This window comes from Pristiophorus japonicus, chromosome 3 (assembly GCF_044704955.1).
Source record: "Pristiophorus japonicus isolate sPriJap1 chromosome 3, sPriJap1.hap1, whole genome shotgun sequence".
Taxonomy (NCBI): Eukaryota; Metazoa; Chordata; class Chondrichthyes; family Pristiophoridae; genus Pristiophorus; species Pristiophorus japonicus.
This window is the reverse complement of record NC_091979.1, coordinates 216,419,954-216,437,163: the sequence shown is the minus strand read 5'-3', so window position 1 is coordinate 216,437,163 and position 17,210 is coordinate 216,419,954. Positions and strand designations below refer to the sequence as shown.

At 49.5% G+C, this 17,210-nt stretch overlaps 1 protein-coding gene across 1 annotated transcript in view; it reads left to right on the top strand.

The window, feature by feature from the left end:
• The first annotated feature begins 499 nt into the window (after nt 1-499).
• ftcd (formimidoyltransferase cyclodeaminase) overlaps nt 500-17,210 on the top strand; it is a 154,043-nt gene continuing 137,332 nt past the window's right edge. Inside the window, exon 1 of the mRNA XM_070873887.1 lies at nt 500-701. Coding sequence (XP_070729988.1) covers nt 500-701 — 202 coding nt within the window. The remainder of the gene's footprint in view (nt 702-17,210) is intronic.

Genomic DNA, 17,210 nt, shown 5'->3' with positions numbered 1-17,210 from the left:
TTATGAGGGGATTTGACAGTAAATAAGGAGAAACTCTTTCCAGTTGTAGAAGGGTCGAGAACTAGAGGAGACAGATTTAAAGTAATTGGCAAAAGAACCAGAGGCGACATGAGGAGAATTTTATTTTGCGTAGTGAGTTGTTGTGCAGCAAAGGGTGGTGGAAGCAGATTCAATAGCAACTTTAAAAAGGGAATTGGATAAATACATAACGGGGAAAAAATTCTAGGGCTATGGAGAAAGAGCAAGGGAGTGGGACTAGTTGGATAGCTCTTTCAAAGAGCCAGCACAGACACGATGAGCCAACTGCCCTCATTCTGTGCTGTATGATACTATTCTATGATGCTACTCATCTAAGGAGCTCCAGCTTTACTGTGTCACCTTAATTTCTTAGGGGAGTATGCTTAGTTTGGACAGTAATCATATCCTTTTTGAATATTCCCCATTTTACACTGTCTTACCTGAAAATGTTTCTTCTTGGGCCCCTGAATAAATGAGCTTTATGAATTCTCACCGGCAGGTTATTGATGCCATTGCTGATGCCATTTCACGGACTGATGGCTGCTCACTATTGGACGTGGACCCCGGCCCCTCCACCAATCGGACTGTTTATACATTCGTTGCTTCTCCAGAGGCTGCAGTGAACGGGGCATTGAATGCTGCACAGGTGGCCTTTCAACTCATTGACATGGCAACACACAAAGGTGAGGTAGTGGGTTGCTTGTTGGGAGGAGCTTAGAGAAACTTTAAGGTCTGCTATATTGGTGAGCACAGTACATCAATGCCAAAACAGAGAGGGAGCTCTGTTTGTGGGTTTCTATGGAACTGCAGTGTTCTGTACAAACTACAGTGGTGTTTTTAATACAGCCCAGGAGACAGGGGCTCCCCCCTCTCTCCCATCTGTGCCCCTCAGAAGACCTGTTCCATGGAGCCTGCCAACTCTGATGTGTCTGTGCACAACTAGTGTGTGATGTTTTAACAAAAACTTTGGACAAAAATGAAGCACAGTGTAGTTGCCTAATGGTAGCTTAGCGAGAGAGTGGCCTCTGACCATTCCACAGCTCAGAATTGTGGCCCTCGACAAAACATTGATGACTATATTGACCTGTATGCTCACTTAGACTGCTATTGCGAAGAGATTTGGGATAGGTACCATGTAGGTACAATGGAAGTATGGATTTAAACTGTCCCACTTCCAGTACCCATAAGGCAAATGAGCTGGGTTAAAAATGGCTCCGACTTGAGCATCAAATATTTAGAGCATTAAATATGCACTGCTATACCCTTCAGATAACAAAGGTCTGGTCAGGTTCTGGGCTGGTGTTTTACTGGGAAATGACTTTGTCATGTATGTAGACCATATATACTAACTGTATAGTTACATAAGGTGTGCCACCAGAGGGCACTGCGGTAGGAGACCTGAGGGTCACCTGCATAAGGTGTGCAGGGCCCAGTATAAAAGGCTGCCCACCATGCTTGTGCCTCATTCTGGAGTTACAATAAATGGGACCACAGCTCAAGTACAATACTAGACCTCGTGGAGTCATTCATAAGAGTTTTAAAGACACACCAGACTTAGGTTAGTTATTCGAAGGTAAAACCAACAAAACCCCATGGTTTCCTCTTGAGTATCTGAGCAATGAGGAACATGTACCAGTTCACTCCAGAGTCAAGGGCAAGAAACATAGAAAATAGGTGCAGGAGTAGGCCATTCGGCCCTTCGATTAATTCATTAATATTCATCCCAACAGTACTCACCTAGCTTAGCATCCAACTGTATCTGAACTCTCCCCATCTATACCGTTTATACAACGTACCTCAAAGGAATACCACTAAGGAAACACCATCAGCTGCAAGTTCCTTTCCAAGTCACACACCATCCTGACTTGGAAATATATCATCGTTCCTTGATCGTTGCTGGGTCAAAATCCTGGAACTTCCTTCCAAACAGCACTGTGGGAATTCCTTCACCACACGGACTGCAGCGGTTCAAGGTGGCAGCTCACCACCATCTTCTCAAGGGCAATTGGGGATGGGCAATAAATGCTGGCCTTGTCAGCAACCCCCACATCCCATGAACGAATAAAAAAAGAAAAAAACCTCCTTCTTTCAAAGCTTGGAGAAATTCGGTCGCGTCCCGTAACTTTTTACATTTTGAAAATTTAGCGCCAGGTGTAAAGGAATCTTAACTTCTAAATTGGGCTATAGCGCTTCAGGAAGGAAGGTGGGCTGTAAATCAAGTGCTACTGACCTCAGTGGGGCGTTACAGGGGCACTAACACCAGAGTGCATTCAACAATCACCCTTCAATCCTTCACACTGGCTGATTCCAGCTCCTAAAAGGGAGGTTATATCAAGCTGCAGCTGCTCATTTTCACCAGTCATGCATCTTTTTATATGGCTGCTGCTAATCCAGCTCATTATTTCAATGTTGTAGCATTGGAGGCATTGGTGGGGGCAATCGAACAAAGGAGGGGAGCACTGTTTCTGGCAAGTGGAAGGAGGTCATTGCCCCAAGTCTTCAGGGCAATGTGGAGGGAAGTGGCAGAGGAGGTGTCAGCCAGCATTGTCGTTCAACGAACCCGCACACAATGCCATAAGAAATTCAACGGCCTCAGTCGGGTGGTCAAGGTGAGTACATGCTTCAATACCTTCTACATACCAGCACACTGCGCAAACCATCACTCCCCACCACTCACCCACCAAACATGTGCAGCTACTCAAACTCACATCTTCATCTCACACCTTGCCTATATTCACTGCTATTCAATGATGGCGGGCATATCTCCCAAGCACATAGCTGGACTCTGACTCACACACATACTTTTCTTTTGCAGGCCAAGATGGTCCACAACAGGAGGGAGCAGCAGAGGACAGACAGGGGTGAGCCTCAGCTCCAGCATCTCTCAGACCTGGAGGAGCGAATGCTGCGGCTCATTGGCCCGCAGGTGGTGGGCGCCATGGCCATTGGCGATGTCGACCCTGTTGGGAGCAACAATGGTATCTTCATCCCCTCTCCTTTTCTCATCCCGCTTCCCCCTCACACCAGAAGGCTTTATCACTTTCCAGCTCCTGATACTGTCTGCCTTCCTCGCTTCATTCCTGCCCCCCTGCTCTCATCTTGACGTGAGTCTTGTGCCTTTTATGCTTTCAGATAATCAGCCAGCAGATGACCAACCTGTCCCTGAGCCCCCCAATGATAGTGACAAAGGGGAAGAGGAGGAGGACCTAAGCACCGTGTCACTGCATCTCTCACCCGCAGGCACCAGCTCAGAGACTGGCACTAGGCAATCATTAGAGGTTAGCTTAGTAGAAAGGTCTGCACTGAGTGATGCACCGGGTACGAGCGAGCTGCAGCAAGGCCAAGGGGAAAGGGTACCTCGGGCCAGCTCCCCAGAGGGAGAGTTCGCGCGTGAGTTCTGCTGCACACGGCTCAGATGAGGACCTCGATGGGGAGGCGTTCACAAGAAGCCATGTGATGGCCATACACTCCGAGATGATGGATGCTATGGCAAGGGTGCCTGAAAGCCTCTCGGCAATGGTAAGGAGCGTGGAGGAGTTCGCCTCCAACACTGCACAGAGCCCTGCACACAACATGGAGCCCATCACTTCCACTCTGCAGATGATGGTGGACTCCCAGTGTGACGTGTGTCATGGGTAATGTGACAGCTTCCATTACAGCACAGGTGGAAGTAATGCAACATCTTAGTGCTGTAATACAGACAATGGTTGGTGACATCAAAGCTTAGACTGCTCTCATGCGTGGTCTTAGTGCTGTCAATCAGTCAATGACCGCTGTCATCGAGTCTCAGATGCTGTCATGCACTCGCGCTCTGACTGCTGCCATCGTCGCTGGGCCCACCACAGCTGACGAGGGATGTCAGGGTGTCGCAGCAGGCCACCAATCTCTGCTCCAGCAGATTTGTGGGGATGCTAAGGTGCTGCCCCGGGGGAGCCCGGGGGCTGTGGGTCAGTGGAGCAGGAAGCTGCTGTCCTCTCTCTGGATGACAGCATTCCTGAGCCTACCACTGCCATTCAGCCAGTGTAAAACATAGAAACATAGAAAATAGGTGCAGGAGCAGGCCATTCAGCCCTTCTAGCCTGCACCGCCATTCAATGAGTTCATGGCTGAACATGAAACTTCAGTACCCCCTTCCTGCTTTCTCGCCATAACCCTTGATCCCCCGAGTAGTAAGGACTTCATCTAACTCCCTTTTGAATATATTTAGTGAATTGGCCTCAACTACTTTCTGTGGTAGAGAATTCCACAGGTTCACCACTCTCTGGGTGAAGAAGTTTCTCCTCATCTCGGTCCTAAATGGCTTACCCCTTATCCTCAGACTGTGACCCCTGGTTCTGGACTTCCCCAACATTGGGAACATTCTTTCTGCATCTAACCTGTCTAAACCCGTCAGAATTTTAAACGTTTCTATGAGGTCCCCTCTCATTCTTCTGAACTCCAGTGAATACAAGCCCAATTGATCCAATCTTTCTTGATAGGTCAGTCCCGCCATCCCGGGAATCAGTCTGGTGAACCTTCGCTGCACTCCCTCAATAGCAAGAATGTCCTTCCTCAAGTTAGGAGACCAAAACTGTACACAATACTCCAGGTGTGGCCTCACCAAGGCCCTGTACAACTGTAGCAACACCTCCCTGCCCCTGTATTCAAATCCCCTCGCTATGAAGGCCAACATGCCATTTGCTTTCTTAACCGCCTGCTGTACCTGCATGCCAACCTTCAATGACTGATGTACCATGACACCCAGGTCTCGTTGCACCTTCCCTTTTCCTAATCTGTCACCATTCAGATAATAGTCTGTCTCTCTGTTTTTACCACCAAAGTGGATAACCTCACATTTATCCACATTATACTTCATCTGCCATGCATTTGCCCACTCACCTAACCTATCCAAGTCACTCTGCAGCCTAATAGCATCCTCCTCGCAGCTCACACTGCCACCCAACTTAGTATCATCCGCAAATTTGGAGATACTGCATTTAATCCCCTTGTCTAAATCATTAATGTACAATGTAAACAGCTGGGGCCCCAGCACAGAACCTTGCGGCACTCCACTAGTCACTGCCTGCCATTCTGAAAAGTACCCGTTTACTCCTACTCTTTGCTTCCTGTCTGACAACCAGTTCTCAATCCACGTCAGCACACTACCCCCAATCCCATGTGCTTTAACTTTGCACATTAATCTCTTGTGTGGGACCTTGTCGAAAGCCTTCTGAAAGTCCAAATATACCACATCAACTGGTTCTCCTTTGTCCACTTTACTGGAAACATCCTCAAAAAATTCCAGAAGATTTGTCAAGCATGATTTCCCTTTCACAAATCCATGCTGACATGTCGTTTCCTGTCATCCAGCCAGCCCAGACTGCTGCCTCCCAGTCTGAGGTGGTGCAGTCTACAGTCGGGCCTTCCAGGCCCAGAGTTGGTCGAGGGCATCCTGCAAGGCCATCTGTAGTCTCTGGCCCTGACACACAGTAGTCTTCCACCAGCCCTGCTACAGCCACCGGGAGCAGTTGAATAGGTAAAGCCAGCGTTAAGAGGGGATATAAGATTTTGCACAAAGGTGATTCGTAAATTTAATTGTTGTTTCTAATTGTGGTGAATGTTATGAGGTAACATTTTCATTGGACTGTTGCATATTTGTCATACATTTCAGTTTTGGGGCTGTGGTATGGACTGGGAATGCGGCCGTGCAGAGCAATCGGGAAGTGGGCTGGAATTCATTGGAACCGATGTCTGATGAAACGGTCGTGGACAGCCCTTGCAGAATGCCAATTGAATGGCTGCTGCTGTTCCTGCTCCTCCTCCTCCTGGTCCTCCTCCTGCTGCTCCTCCTGGTCCTCCTCCTGCTGCTCCTCCTTGTACCCCTCCTCCTCCTCCTGAGATGGTGTAGTTATGTCTGGTGGCAATGACTGCGGCCTCATGATGGTCAAGTTGTGCAGCATGCAGCAGACAACGACAAAAAGGGACACCCGCTCAGCCGAGTACTGGAGGACTCCTCCCGAGTGGTCAAGGCAGCAGAAGCATTCCTTGAGCACTCCAATGGCCTGCTCAATGATGTTCCTGGTGGCAGCATGGTTCTCATTATTTGTGTGCTGGGCAGGAGTGTTGGGGTTGCAGAGGGGAGTCATGAGCCAGGTGGAGAGCAGCCAGCCGTGAGCTTCATGTGGTGACTGGAAGAGAGCTGGTACACCGGTCTGGCACAGGATGAATGCATCATGGCTGCTGCCAGGAAAGCGGGCATTGATGATGAGGATTTGGCGTGTGTGGTTGCATACCAACTGCACAGTGAGTGGTAGCATTTGTGGTTACGGAATACCTGAGAATTGTGATGCGATGCCCGCAATGCGATGTGGGTGCAGCCAATGGCGCCCTGCATCATGGGAAAGCCCGCTATCCTGGCAAAGTCACATGAACACCCGTGCTGCTTCTCTCTGGTCATGGGGAAGAAAATGTAGTCTGTTCTCCTTTTGTACAGAGCATCTGTGTCCTGAAAGATGGAGCAATGGATGGCAAACTGGGAGATGTTGGAGATGTCTCCTGTTGTACATTGGAAGGAGCCGCTGGCGTAGAAATTGAGCGTGATGGTGACCTTGACTGGCACTGAGAGAGCCGTCCTCAGCCTGGTCTGAGGCTCGAGGTCTGGTGACCACCTCTTTGCTGAAGCACAGCCTTCAAACACACTGTTCCTCAGTGCAATTGATGTAGGAGAACTGCTGTCAGAATACCCTGGGAGGGTAAGGTCTCCTGTTGAGAGCCCTGTTGACCCTCCTCCCTTTGACCACATTTTGCTGCCTTTCTCTCTGCTTAAGTTGCCTCCGATGGTGATGTCAGAGCATGAGGTCCAGTGCCATGAAATGATATAAATGGTGGACTTTCAAATGTGCCCTCAATGAAAGTCACAAATCTTTAACAGGCAGAACACGCCTTCAATTTCAAATCGGTGAAATCTGTCAAAACGCCTGTCTGCCTATGTGGAACTAAGCAGCAGCTATTATTGGCTGACTAAAACTTTACCTGATACTGACGCCTTTAAATACTGCTCCTGCAGCAACATCCAACTGAAATAAGACAGCTGAAGAATGTTGTCAGTGCCAGACGCTAAACAGGGGGTGAGAGACAATTTTCCTTCCGGGGCGGTAACGGGGTGCTGCGTGTTAGCGTCGCCGCAAAGCCCACGGCCAATTGAGCGGGAGGCACTGCTCTTGCCGCGCCCGGCGAAAACTAATTTGCGCCCTCCCAGGGGCGCTAACAGGAAGCGCAAAGTAGCCCAAATTCTCCCCCTAAGCTTCTCCTCAGTCTTTCCTCATAGCTCATCCCCATTACACTTGGGATGTATTGCTCGTGTTTTCTATAGCCTCTCCAATGCATGTTTGTCCTCTTTGAAGCACAGTGAGAAGATCTGTACGTGGTACTTGGAGTGAGATCTAACCAGTGCATTATATAACCTCACTGTAACCCCTCAGAGCAGAGTAAAGGACGGAAGGACGGACTAATTTCAGAGCTTTGTATAGTTTTACAAAAGCCCAACAAAATGCTCCTAGTGCAGGCAGCATTGGTCAGAATGCACCACTACTAAAAACAGACTCCGACCATATCTACCCAGAACTACTCCTTATCATTGTATCATGCGACTACCAGAATGGTAGAAGGTGAACTTGATGGATGATGATACATCTTGCAGTTCCTATGTTCTCATTTTGACTTGCAGGTGACTTACTTTTTAATTTCTACTGGCTCTTTGTAAGTTTGTGCCACTGTTTGGAGCTTTCTACAGTTATGTAAAGTTGGTGAGGTGACAGAGAGTGTTGGTGAAGTGGAGAAGGCCTTCCTTCTCATTTAAAGACTTATGCTCACACCACTTGCTCCCAGTCATGGGGACTCTATTTGCAGTCCTCCTCATGCTCAAGTATGACCGGGAGATGGAGCAGAGGCAGCAAAGAAGAGGACAAATTGCTCATAGAGGGAGAGGCAGGAGGGCTCTCAGCAGGAGGCCTTACCTACCTTGGGTCTTCCGAGAGCACTTCACCTACATGCATTTAAGCCAGGAGCAGTGTATTAGGAGGCTCCACTTCACCAAGGAGATGGTGACAGAACTCTGCAACCACCTGGAACCAGATCTCCAGCCTCAGAGCAGGGTGATGACGGCGCTGTCAGTGGCTCTCAAGGTGACTGTGGCCCTCAAATTTTTCACCACTGGATTCTTCCTGGAGCAGGAGACATAGTTAACATCTCCCAGTTCGCCATCCATTGCTGCATCTGGGAGGTCACTGAAGCTCTCTACTCCAGTAGAAGGAACTTAATTGTCTTCTCTCTAAACAGAGAGAAGCAGTAGGAGCACACATGTTGCTTTGCCAGGATATCGGGCTTCCCCATTGTGCAGGGCGCCATCGACTGCACATATGTGGATTTGCTGAGAAGTACCGCAACTGCAAAGGCAACCACTCACTTAATGTGCCATTGATGTGCGACCATGACCAACACATCATAATGGTGAATGCCTGCTATTCTGGCAACAGTCATTGTTGTGTATGGAGAAAGAGTCAGACTGAACACTTTGAGCTCAAAGTAAAGTGTGACCTTAGTCTTTTATTGCAGGTTTCCAGAGTGCCTCTCCAACCTATGAGGCCTCCTTAAATACCTGTGCTCCCAAGAGATTATGGGATCATTGAGACTCCAGGGGATGAGCCCTCTGGTGGCTGTACAGAGTAAATATAAATATACATATATAACAACACAGCCCCCACCCCCTCAAAAAGTCAATAGTGTAACTATTTACAATGTGAGTCAATCTGGGGCCCTTCTTGCCCTGGTTGATCGTCTTGGTGTGAAAGCTGGTGTTGTTGAATCATTTGTTAGTCCCTCGCTGGGCTGCTGTGCAGCTGGCCTTGCTGGGCTACCTGGTGTGTTGGGCCCTGCTGGGCTGCTGTGGATGATGGGTTCTGCTTCGTGGTCAACCGTGGTGCCGGTTGCCACTGGTGTGTATATTGGGGGATCAAAAAAGGTAGGGTCCAAGGTGGGTTGCTCAGGGTAGCCCGTGAGTCTGAGTTTGATTTGGTCCAAGTGTTTCCAGTGAATGAGTCCATTTGAAAGTTTGACCCGAAACACCCTGCCCAACTCTTTGTCAACGACAGTGCCGGGAAGCCACTTGGGACCTTGTCCATAATTTAATACAAATACAGGATCAATGATTTCAATCTCACGTGACACATTTGCGCTATCATGGTATGCACTTTGTTGAAGCCGCCTGCTCTCTACCTGTTCATGTAGATCAGGGTGAACTAACAGGAGCCTTGTCTTAAGTGCTCTTTTCATGAGCAGTTCAGCAGGTAGGATCACAGTGAGTGAGTAGGGTCTCGTGCGGTAGCTAAGCAGGACTCGGGATAAGCGAGTCTGCAGTGAGCCTTCAGTTACACTCTTCAAGCCTTGCTTAATGGTTTGCACTGTTCTCTCTGCCTGACCATTGGTCGCTGGTTTAAATGGGGCAGATGTGACATGTTTGATCCCGTTACGGGTCATGAATTCTTTGAACTCAGCACTGATAAAACATGGCCCGTTGTCGCTCACCAGGACATCAGCCGTGTGTGGCAAACATGGCCCGCAGGCTTTCAGTAGTGGCAGCGGACGTGCTAGCCGACATTATCTCACATTCAATCCACTTGGAGTATGCGTCTACAACCACAAGGAAAATTTTACCCAAGATCAGGCCTGCATAGTCGACATGTACCCTAGACCACGGTTTGGAGGGCCAAGATCATAAACTTAGCGGCGCCTCCCTGGGTACATTGCTTAACTGCGAGCATGTATTACATCTGTGAACGCAGGACTCTAAGTCCGCATCGATACCGGGCCACCACACGTGGGATCTGGCTATCGCTTTCATCATTACGATGCCTGGGTGGGTACTGTGGAGGTCATTGATGAAGGTGTCTCTGCCCTTCTTGGGGACCACTACTCGATTGTCCCACAGAAGGCAGTCTGCCTGTATAGACATTTCAGCTTTGCGCCGCTGGAATGGCTTTATCTCTTCCTGCATTTCCACTGGGACACTGAACCAGCTCCCGTGAAGCACACAGCTTTTGACTAGAGATAATAAGGGGTGCTGGCTTGTCCGGGTTTTGATCTGCCGGGCAGTGACGGGTGATTGCTCACTCTAAAATACTTCCATAACACATGGCTAGATCTTCGGGCTGCGCCATTTCAACCCCCGTGGTGGGCAATGGCAGCCTACTGAGAGCATCAGCGCAGTTTTCTGTGCCTGGCCTGGCGTAGTTGTATGCAGACAACGTGAGTGCCCATCTCTGGATGCGGGCCGATGCGTTGGTATTTATCCCTTTTACTCTCGGAGAACAGGGATATAAGTGACTTATGGTCAGTTTCCAATTCGAATTTTAGCCCAAACAGGTATTGATGCATTTTCTTTACCCCATAGACACACGCTAACGCTTCTTTCTCAATCATGTTGTAGACTCTCTCAGCCTTAGACAGACGCCTGGATGCATAAGCAACCGGTTGCAGTTTCCCGAAATCATTAGCTTGTTGCAATACACACCCGACGCCATATGACGACGCATCACATGCTAGTACAAAATGCTTACATGGATCATACAACACAAGCAATTTGTTTGAGCATAACAATTTTCTCGCTTTTACAAAGGCATTTTCTTGGCTTTTGCCCCAAACCCATTCATCCCCTTTTCGTAGTAAGACATGTAGTGGTTCTAACAGTGTGCTGAGACCCGGTAAGAAGTTACCAAAGGAGTTCAGGAGTCCCAGAAACAACCGCAGCTCCGTCACGTTCTGTGGCCTCGGTGCGTTCTCAATTGCCTCCATCTTCACGTTGGTGGGCCTGATGCCGTCCGCTGCAATCCTCTTTCCCAGGAACTCCACCTCAGGCACCAGGAAAATGCACTTCGAGCATTTTAACCTGAGCCCCACGTGGTTGAGTCGACTAAGAACCTCCTCCAGGTTCTGCAGATGCTCGACTTTGTTTCAACCTGTGACCAAGATGTCGTCCTGGAAGACCACTGTGTGCGGGACTGACTTCAGTAAACTTTCCATGTTTCTCTGGAATGTCGCCGCCGCTGATCGTTTTCCAAACTGACATCTGTTATAAACAAAAAGACGTTTGTGCGTGTTGATGCAGGTGAGAGCCTTAGATGATTCCTCCAGTTCCTGCTGAAGTCAGATCCAGCTTCGTGAACGTCTTTCCTCCTGCCAGCATTGCAAAGAGGTCATCGGCCTTTGGTAGTGGGTATTGGCCCTGTAGGGAGAAACGATTGATAGCTACTTTGTAATCGCCACGGATTCTGACGGTGCCGTCTCCCTTGAGGACTGGGACTATAGGACTGGCCCACTCGCTGAACTCAATCGGTGAAATGATGCCCCCTCTTTGCAGCCGGACTAGCTCGATCTCTACCCTTTCTCTCATCATGTACGGTACTGCACTCGCCTTGTGATGGATGGGTCGCACCCCCGGAATTAGGTGGATCTGCACTTTTGCTCCTTGGAATTTCCTGATGCCTGGTTCGAACAGCGAAGGAAATTTGTTTAAGACCTGGGCACACGAAGTGTCGTCAGCAGACAATAGCGCTCGGACGTCGTCCCAGCTCCAGGGTATCTTTCAGCCAGCTCCTGCCGTGCAGCGTGGGACCATCGCCCGGTACCACCCAGAGTGGTAGCTTGTGCACTGCTCCATCGTAGGAGACCTTTACGGTAGCACTGCCGATTGCAGGAACCAGTTCTTTCGTGTAAGTTCTTAGTTTCGTGCGAACTGGAGTTAAGACTGGCCTTGAGGCCTTGTTGCACCACAACCTTTCGAAAGTCTTTTTGCCCATGATGGACTGGCTCGCGCCCGTGTTCAGCTCCATTGACACCGGGAGTCCATTTAGTTCAACATTCAGCATTATCGGGGGACAATTCGTGGTGAATGTGTGCAGCCCATATATCTCTGCCTCTTCGATCTGAGGCTCTGGTTCGTAGTGGTCCTCCGTGGATCTGTCCTCCTCTGCAACATGGTGGTTTGCAGGTTTAACAGGCTTTGCAGCTCGCCTGCACACTCGTTAGAAGTGTCCCATTGTTCCACAGCCCTTGCAAACGTACTCTTTGTATCGGCATGAATGGAAACGATGATCACCCCCGCAGCGCCAACAAGGTGTTAATGGCCTTGCATTCATCACCCTTGATGGTGACTCTGACATCTGCGGACGTGTAGCTGCAGGTATGTGTGACTGGCCCTGTACGTTACGATTCGAAAACAACATCACTTTGTTCACAGTACTTGTAGCAGCACTTGTGTGCTGAGAGATTTGCTTAGTATTGTGGCTATGAACGCCTGGGCTAGTGTTATGGCCTTACTCAAGGTTGGGGTCTCTACAGTCAAAAGTTTGTGAAGTATGGTTTCGTGGCCAATGCCATGTACGAAAAAGTCTCTGAGCATGTGCTCCAAATGTCCTTCAAATTTGCAATGCCCTGCAAGGCATCTTTGCTCGGTGACATAACTCGCCACTTCCTGGCCTTCAGACCTTTTGTAGGTGTAGAACCGATACCTCGCCATCAGAACGCTTTCCTTCGGGTTCAAATGCTCTCGGGCCAGTGTGCACAAATCGTCATACGATTTATCCGTCGGTTTCGCTGGAGTGAGCAGATTCTTCATGGTGCCCCACAGACGGTGAGGAGGATCGCCCTTCGTTTGGCAGCGCTCTCTTCCCCATCTAGCTCGTTGGCCACGAAGTATTAGTCGAGTCGCTCCACAAAAGTTTCCCAATCATCTCCCTCTGAGAATTTCTCCAGGATGCCCACTGTTCTCTGCATCTTTGGGTTCGCTATCTGTATCTCGTCGCCAATTGTTGTGTATGGAGAAAGAGTCAGACTGAACACTGTGAGCTCAAAGTAAAGTGTGACCTTAGTCTTTTATTGCAGGTCTCTAGAGTGCCTCTCCAACCTGTGAAGTCTCCTTAAATACCTGTGCTCCCAAGGGATTATGGGATCCCTTGGGACTCCAGGGGATGAGCCCTCTGGTGGTTGTACAGAGTAAATACAAGTATACATATATAACAGTCATGATGCCTTCATCACGTGCCAGTCCACTCTGCCAGCAATCTTTACGCTGAACTCGAGGGTGGCTGCTCGGTGATCTGGCTGATGACTCCCTTCCACAATCCCACCACTCGTGGTCAGAAATCATATAAAGAGAGCCATGCTACCACGTGGAACCTCAATGAGCAGACCATAGGGGTTCTGTAGGAACGGTTCTGCTGCCTTGACTGCTCAGGGGTAGCCTCTAGTACTCGCTGGAGTGGATGTCCCATTTCATGGAGTTCTGCTGCATCCTCCACATTATCCATCACGAACTCTTGCCACCATGGGTTCTGTGACCATTTCAGGGGAGGAGGAAGAGGAGGAGAAGGAGGAAGAGGAGGATGAGAAGGAAGAGGAGGAGGAGGAAGGGAGGTGGCAGGCAGCAGATCCCCGTTCTGGATGGGTTGTCCTTGTCCGAGAGCACCTCATCAGAATCCAGTTCCCCTGATGAAACCCAAAAATCCCCGCTGCTCACCACTTCCCCACCTTACCATTCCTCTGTCACTGAACAGCACAAAGCTGAAATGAGAGCCACCACAAAACAACCATTCCAAGCATTATTTATCAATTAATCAATGCAAAACTGCACAACGTCAACTAATCACCCTTGTGCATTCCCTTAGTGTCTGTCTTTTGTGTTCCTTTGCCTAATCTAGTGTCCCTACGGAGTGCTACCCCAATGGCTGCAGCATGGCTGGTGGAAGGCTACTGACTGTAGATGGCCTTGCAGATGACCTTGAGCAGCTCTGAGCCTTGAATGCTGGACTGTAGACTGCACCACCTCAGCATGGGCAGCAACAGTCTGGGCTGGCTGGCTGACAGGCAGCAGCAAGGGCAGTGGTGAAGTGGCAGGGGTGGGAGGACGAATGCTGTCATCCTGAGAGATGACAGCAGGTTCGAGCTCCACGGAGCCACTGCCGCTCCCTCGGGTGACGCCTCAACATTCTTAGCCATCTGTTGAAGCACAGATTGCTGGTCTGCTGCAACACCCTGGAAGCCCCTTTCCACTCTTGTAAACCCAGCCACAATGTCATCAGTCTGAGCTTCCAATGCAGCACTGAGAGATTGGGTCACTTCCGCCTGTGCTGCAATGGAAGCTGCAACAACACCCATCATCATGGTTGGGTCCACAAGTATCCTAATGGAGTTGCCCATCATTTCCATCCTGGAAATCATGGGCTCCAAGCTGTGTGCAAAGCCCTGCACAAGGTTGGTGCCAGACTCCTCCATGCTCCTTGACACTGACAAAAGGCTCTCTGGCAGGCTTGCCATTGCACCCAGCATTTCTGTGTGCATGTCCATCACCCTCCTTCTGAAGCCCACCCCATCAAAATCATCATCTGAGTCCTGTGCAACAGAACTCGTGTGTGAACTCACCGTCCGGGGAGCTGGCTCCTGCACAACCCTTTCCCTGTGCCCTGGCTGCAACCCACTCCTTCCCGGTGACTCAGCACATGCAGATCCCGCCTCTATAACAACAACAACAACAACTTGTATTTATAGGGGAAGTAGGTTTTAAGGATTCATTTTGAAGGAGGAACGAGAGGTAGAAAGGTGGAGAGGTTTAGGCAGGGAGTTCCAGAGCTTGGGGCCTAGGCAACAGAAGGCACGGCCACCAATATTTGAGCGATTATAATCAGGGATGCTCAGGAGGGCAGAATTAGAGGAGCGTAGACATTTCGGGGGGTTGTGGGTCTGGAGGAGATTACAGAGATAGGGGGGGGAGGCCATGGAGGGACTTGAAAATAAGGATGAGAATTTTGAAATCAAGGCATTGCTTAACCGGAAGCCAATGTAGGTCAGCAAGCACAGTGGCAATAGGTGAGCAGGACTTGGTGCGAGTTAGGACACGGCAGCTGAGTTTTGGATCACCTCTAGTTTATGTAGAGTAGAATGTGGGAGGCCAGCCAGGAGTGCGTTGGAATAGTCAAATCTAGAGGTAACAAAGGCATGGATGAGGGCTTGAGCAGAGGCAGAGACGGGCGATGTTACAGAGGTGGAACTAGGCAGTCTTAATTATGCTGTGGATATGTGGTCGAAAGTTCATTTCAGGGTCAAATATGTTGCCAAGGTTGCGATCAATCTGGTTCAGCCTCAGACAGGAGTTGGGGAGAGGGGTAGAGCCAGTGTCTAGGGAATGGAGCTTGTGACGGGGACCAATAACAATGGCTTCGGTATTCCCAATATTCAATTGGAGATCATTTCGGCTCATCCAGAATTGGATATCATACAAACTGCCTGACAATTTAGAGACCATAGAAGGGTCAAGAGAAATGGTAGTGAGGTAGAGCTGGGTGTCATCAGCGCACATGTGGAAACTGATGTTGTGTTTCCGAATGATATCGCTAAGGGACAACATGTAGATGAGAAATAGGAGGGGGCCAAGGATAGATCCTCGGGGGATACCAGAGGTAACGATGCGGAGGCAGAAAGAGAAGTCGTTGCAGGTGATTCTCTGGCTACAATTAGATAAATAAGAATGGAACCAGGTGAGTGCAGTCCCACCTAGGTGGACAGTGGAGAGGCGTTGCAAGAGGATAGAGTGGTCAAACGTGTCAAAGGCTGCAGACAAGTCAAGAAGGACGAGGAGGGACAGTTTGTCTTTGTCACAGTCACAAAGGATGTCATTTGTGATGTTGATGAGAGCCGTTTCGATACTGTGGCAGGCGCAGAAACCGGATTGGAGGGATTCAAACATGGAATTGCGGGAAAGATAGGCTCGGATTTGAAGGCGACAACACATTCAAGGACTATGGAGAGGAAAGGGAGGTTGGAGATGGGGCGGTAATTTGCAAGGACGGAGGAATCAAGAGTTGGTTTTTTGAGGAGGGGATGATGACAGCGGATTTGAGGGGGACAGTACCAGAGGAGAGTGAACCGTTAACAATGTCAGCTAACAAGGGAGCATTTTGGTGGGAATAGCTCAAGGGAGCAGGAAGTGGGTCTCATGGACAGGATGAGCTCGGAAAGGTCATGGAGAGAAACTGGAGAAAGACGTGAGGTCAGGGCTAGGGCTGGGCGCTTACTTAGTGGAAGTTTGGCCCGGTGGGCTAGGGGAAGGAAGGGAAGAGGCAGAGGCAGCCGAACAGATGGTCTTAATCTTAGAGACAAAGAAGTCCATGAGCTCCTCATACTTATTGTCGGAGGTGAGGTTGGAGACTGGGGAGAGGGGTTTAAAAAGATAGTTAGCAGTGGAGAATAGAAGCCGGGGTTTTTCTTTACATTTCAGAATGATTCTGGTACAGTGAGCGATTTTGGCAGACGAGAAGCAGGACCCAATAATGTTTTATGTGGTCCAGCCAGATCTGGTGGTGAATGGCTAAACCAGCTGTCTGCCATATCCGTTCAAGTCTATGTCCCTTGGACTTAAGGGTGCGAAGGGCTGTACCAGGGGGAATGGCCAGGGTGAGAGAGAGTAATTATTTTAACAGGGACTAGGGCATCAAAGGAGGTGGTCAGGGTGTGATTGAGTAGTTCGGTAGCTGAAGAGATGTCATGGTGACTGGAGGGCCAAAGGCTGGACAGTTGGGAGTTGCTAAGTGCAGTTGTAAGCGAGTCTGGAGAGTTTTTTTTCCATGGACGGACACAGAAGGAGGTAGTGTTGGTGGTGGGATGGGGGGATGAGGTGGAAGGGGGATGTGGGTGGAGAGCGATACGAGGAAGTGGTCAGAGATGGCCTTTTCTGCGATTGACAGGATGGGAGTAGTGAGGCCACGAGAGATGGCAAGATCGAGGGGCTGGCTGTGAATATGGGTTGGGGAGTTTACATGGAGGGAGAAATTAAGGGAGGATAGGAGGCCAGTGAACTCAGAGGAGAGAGAGCATGGTGAATTGAGATGGAGGTTGAAATCACCGAGGATGAGAAGTCGTACGATGCAGAGACCGAGGGAGGAAAGTAGTGAAGAAAAATCAGTAATAAAATATTCATGGTACTTGGGTGGGCGGTAGAGAACGAGAATTTTAAATGAGAGGGGAGAGAGAGGTGGAATAGGGTGAGATGCTCAAAGGAGGAGAAAGTGCCGGAGGAGTAGGGGACAGACCAGGGTGTGATTTGCTGATGAGAGCCACACCGCCACCACGGCAGTCTGAGTGGGACAAGTGGTGGAAGGTACAGCCAG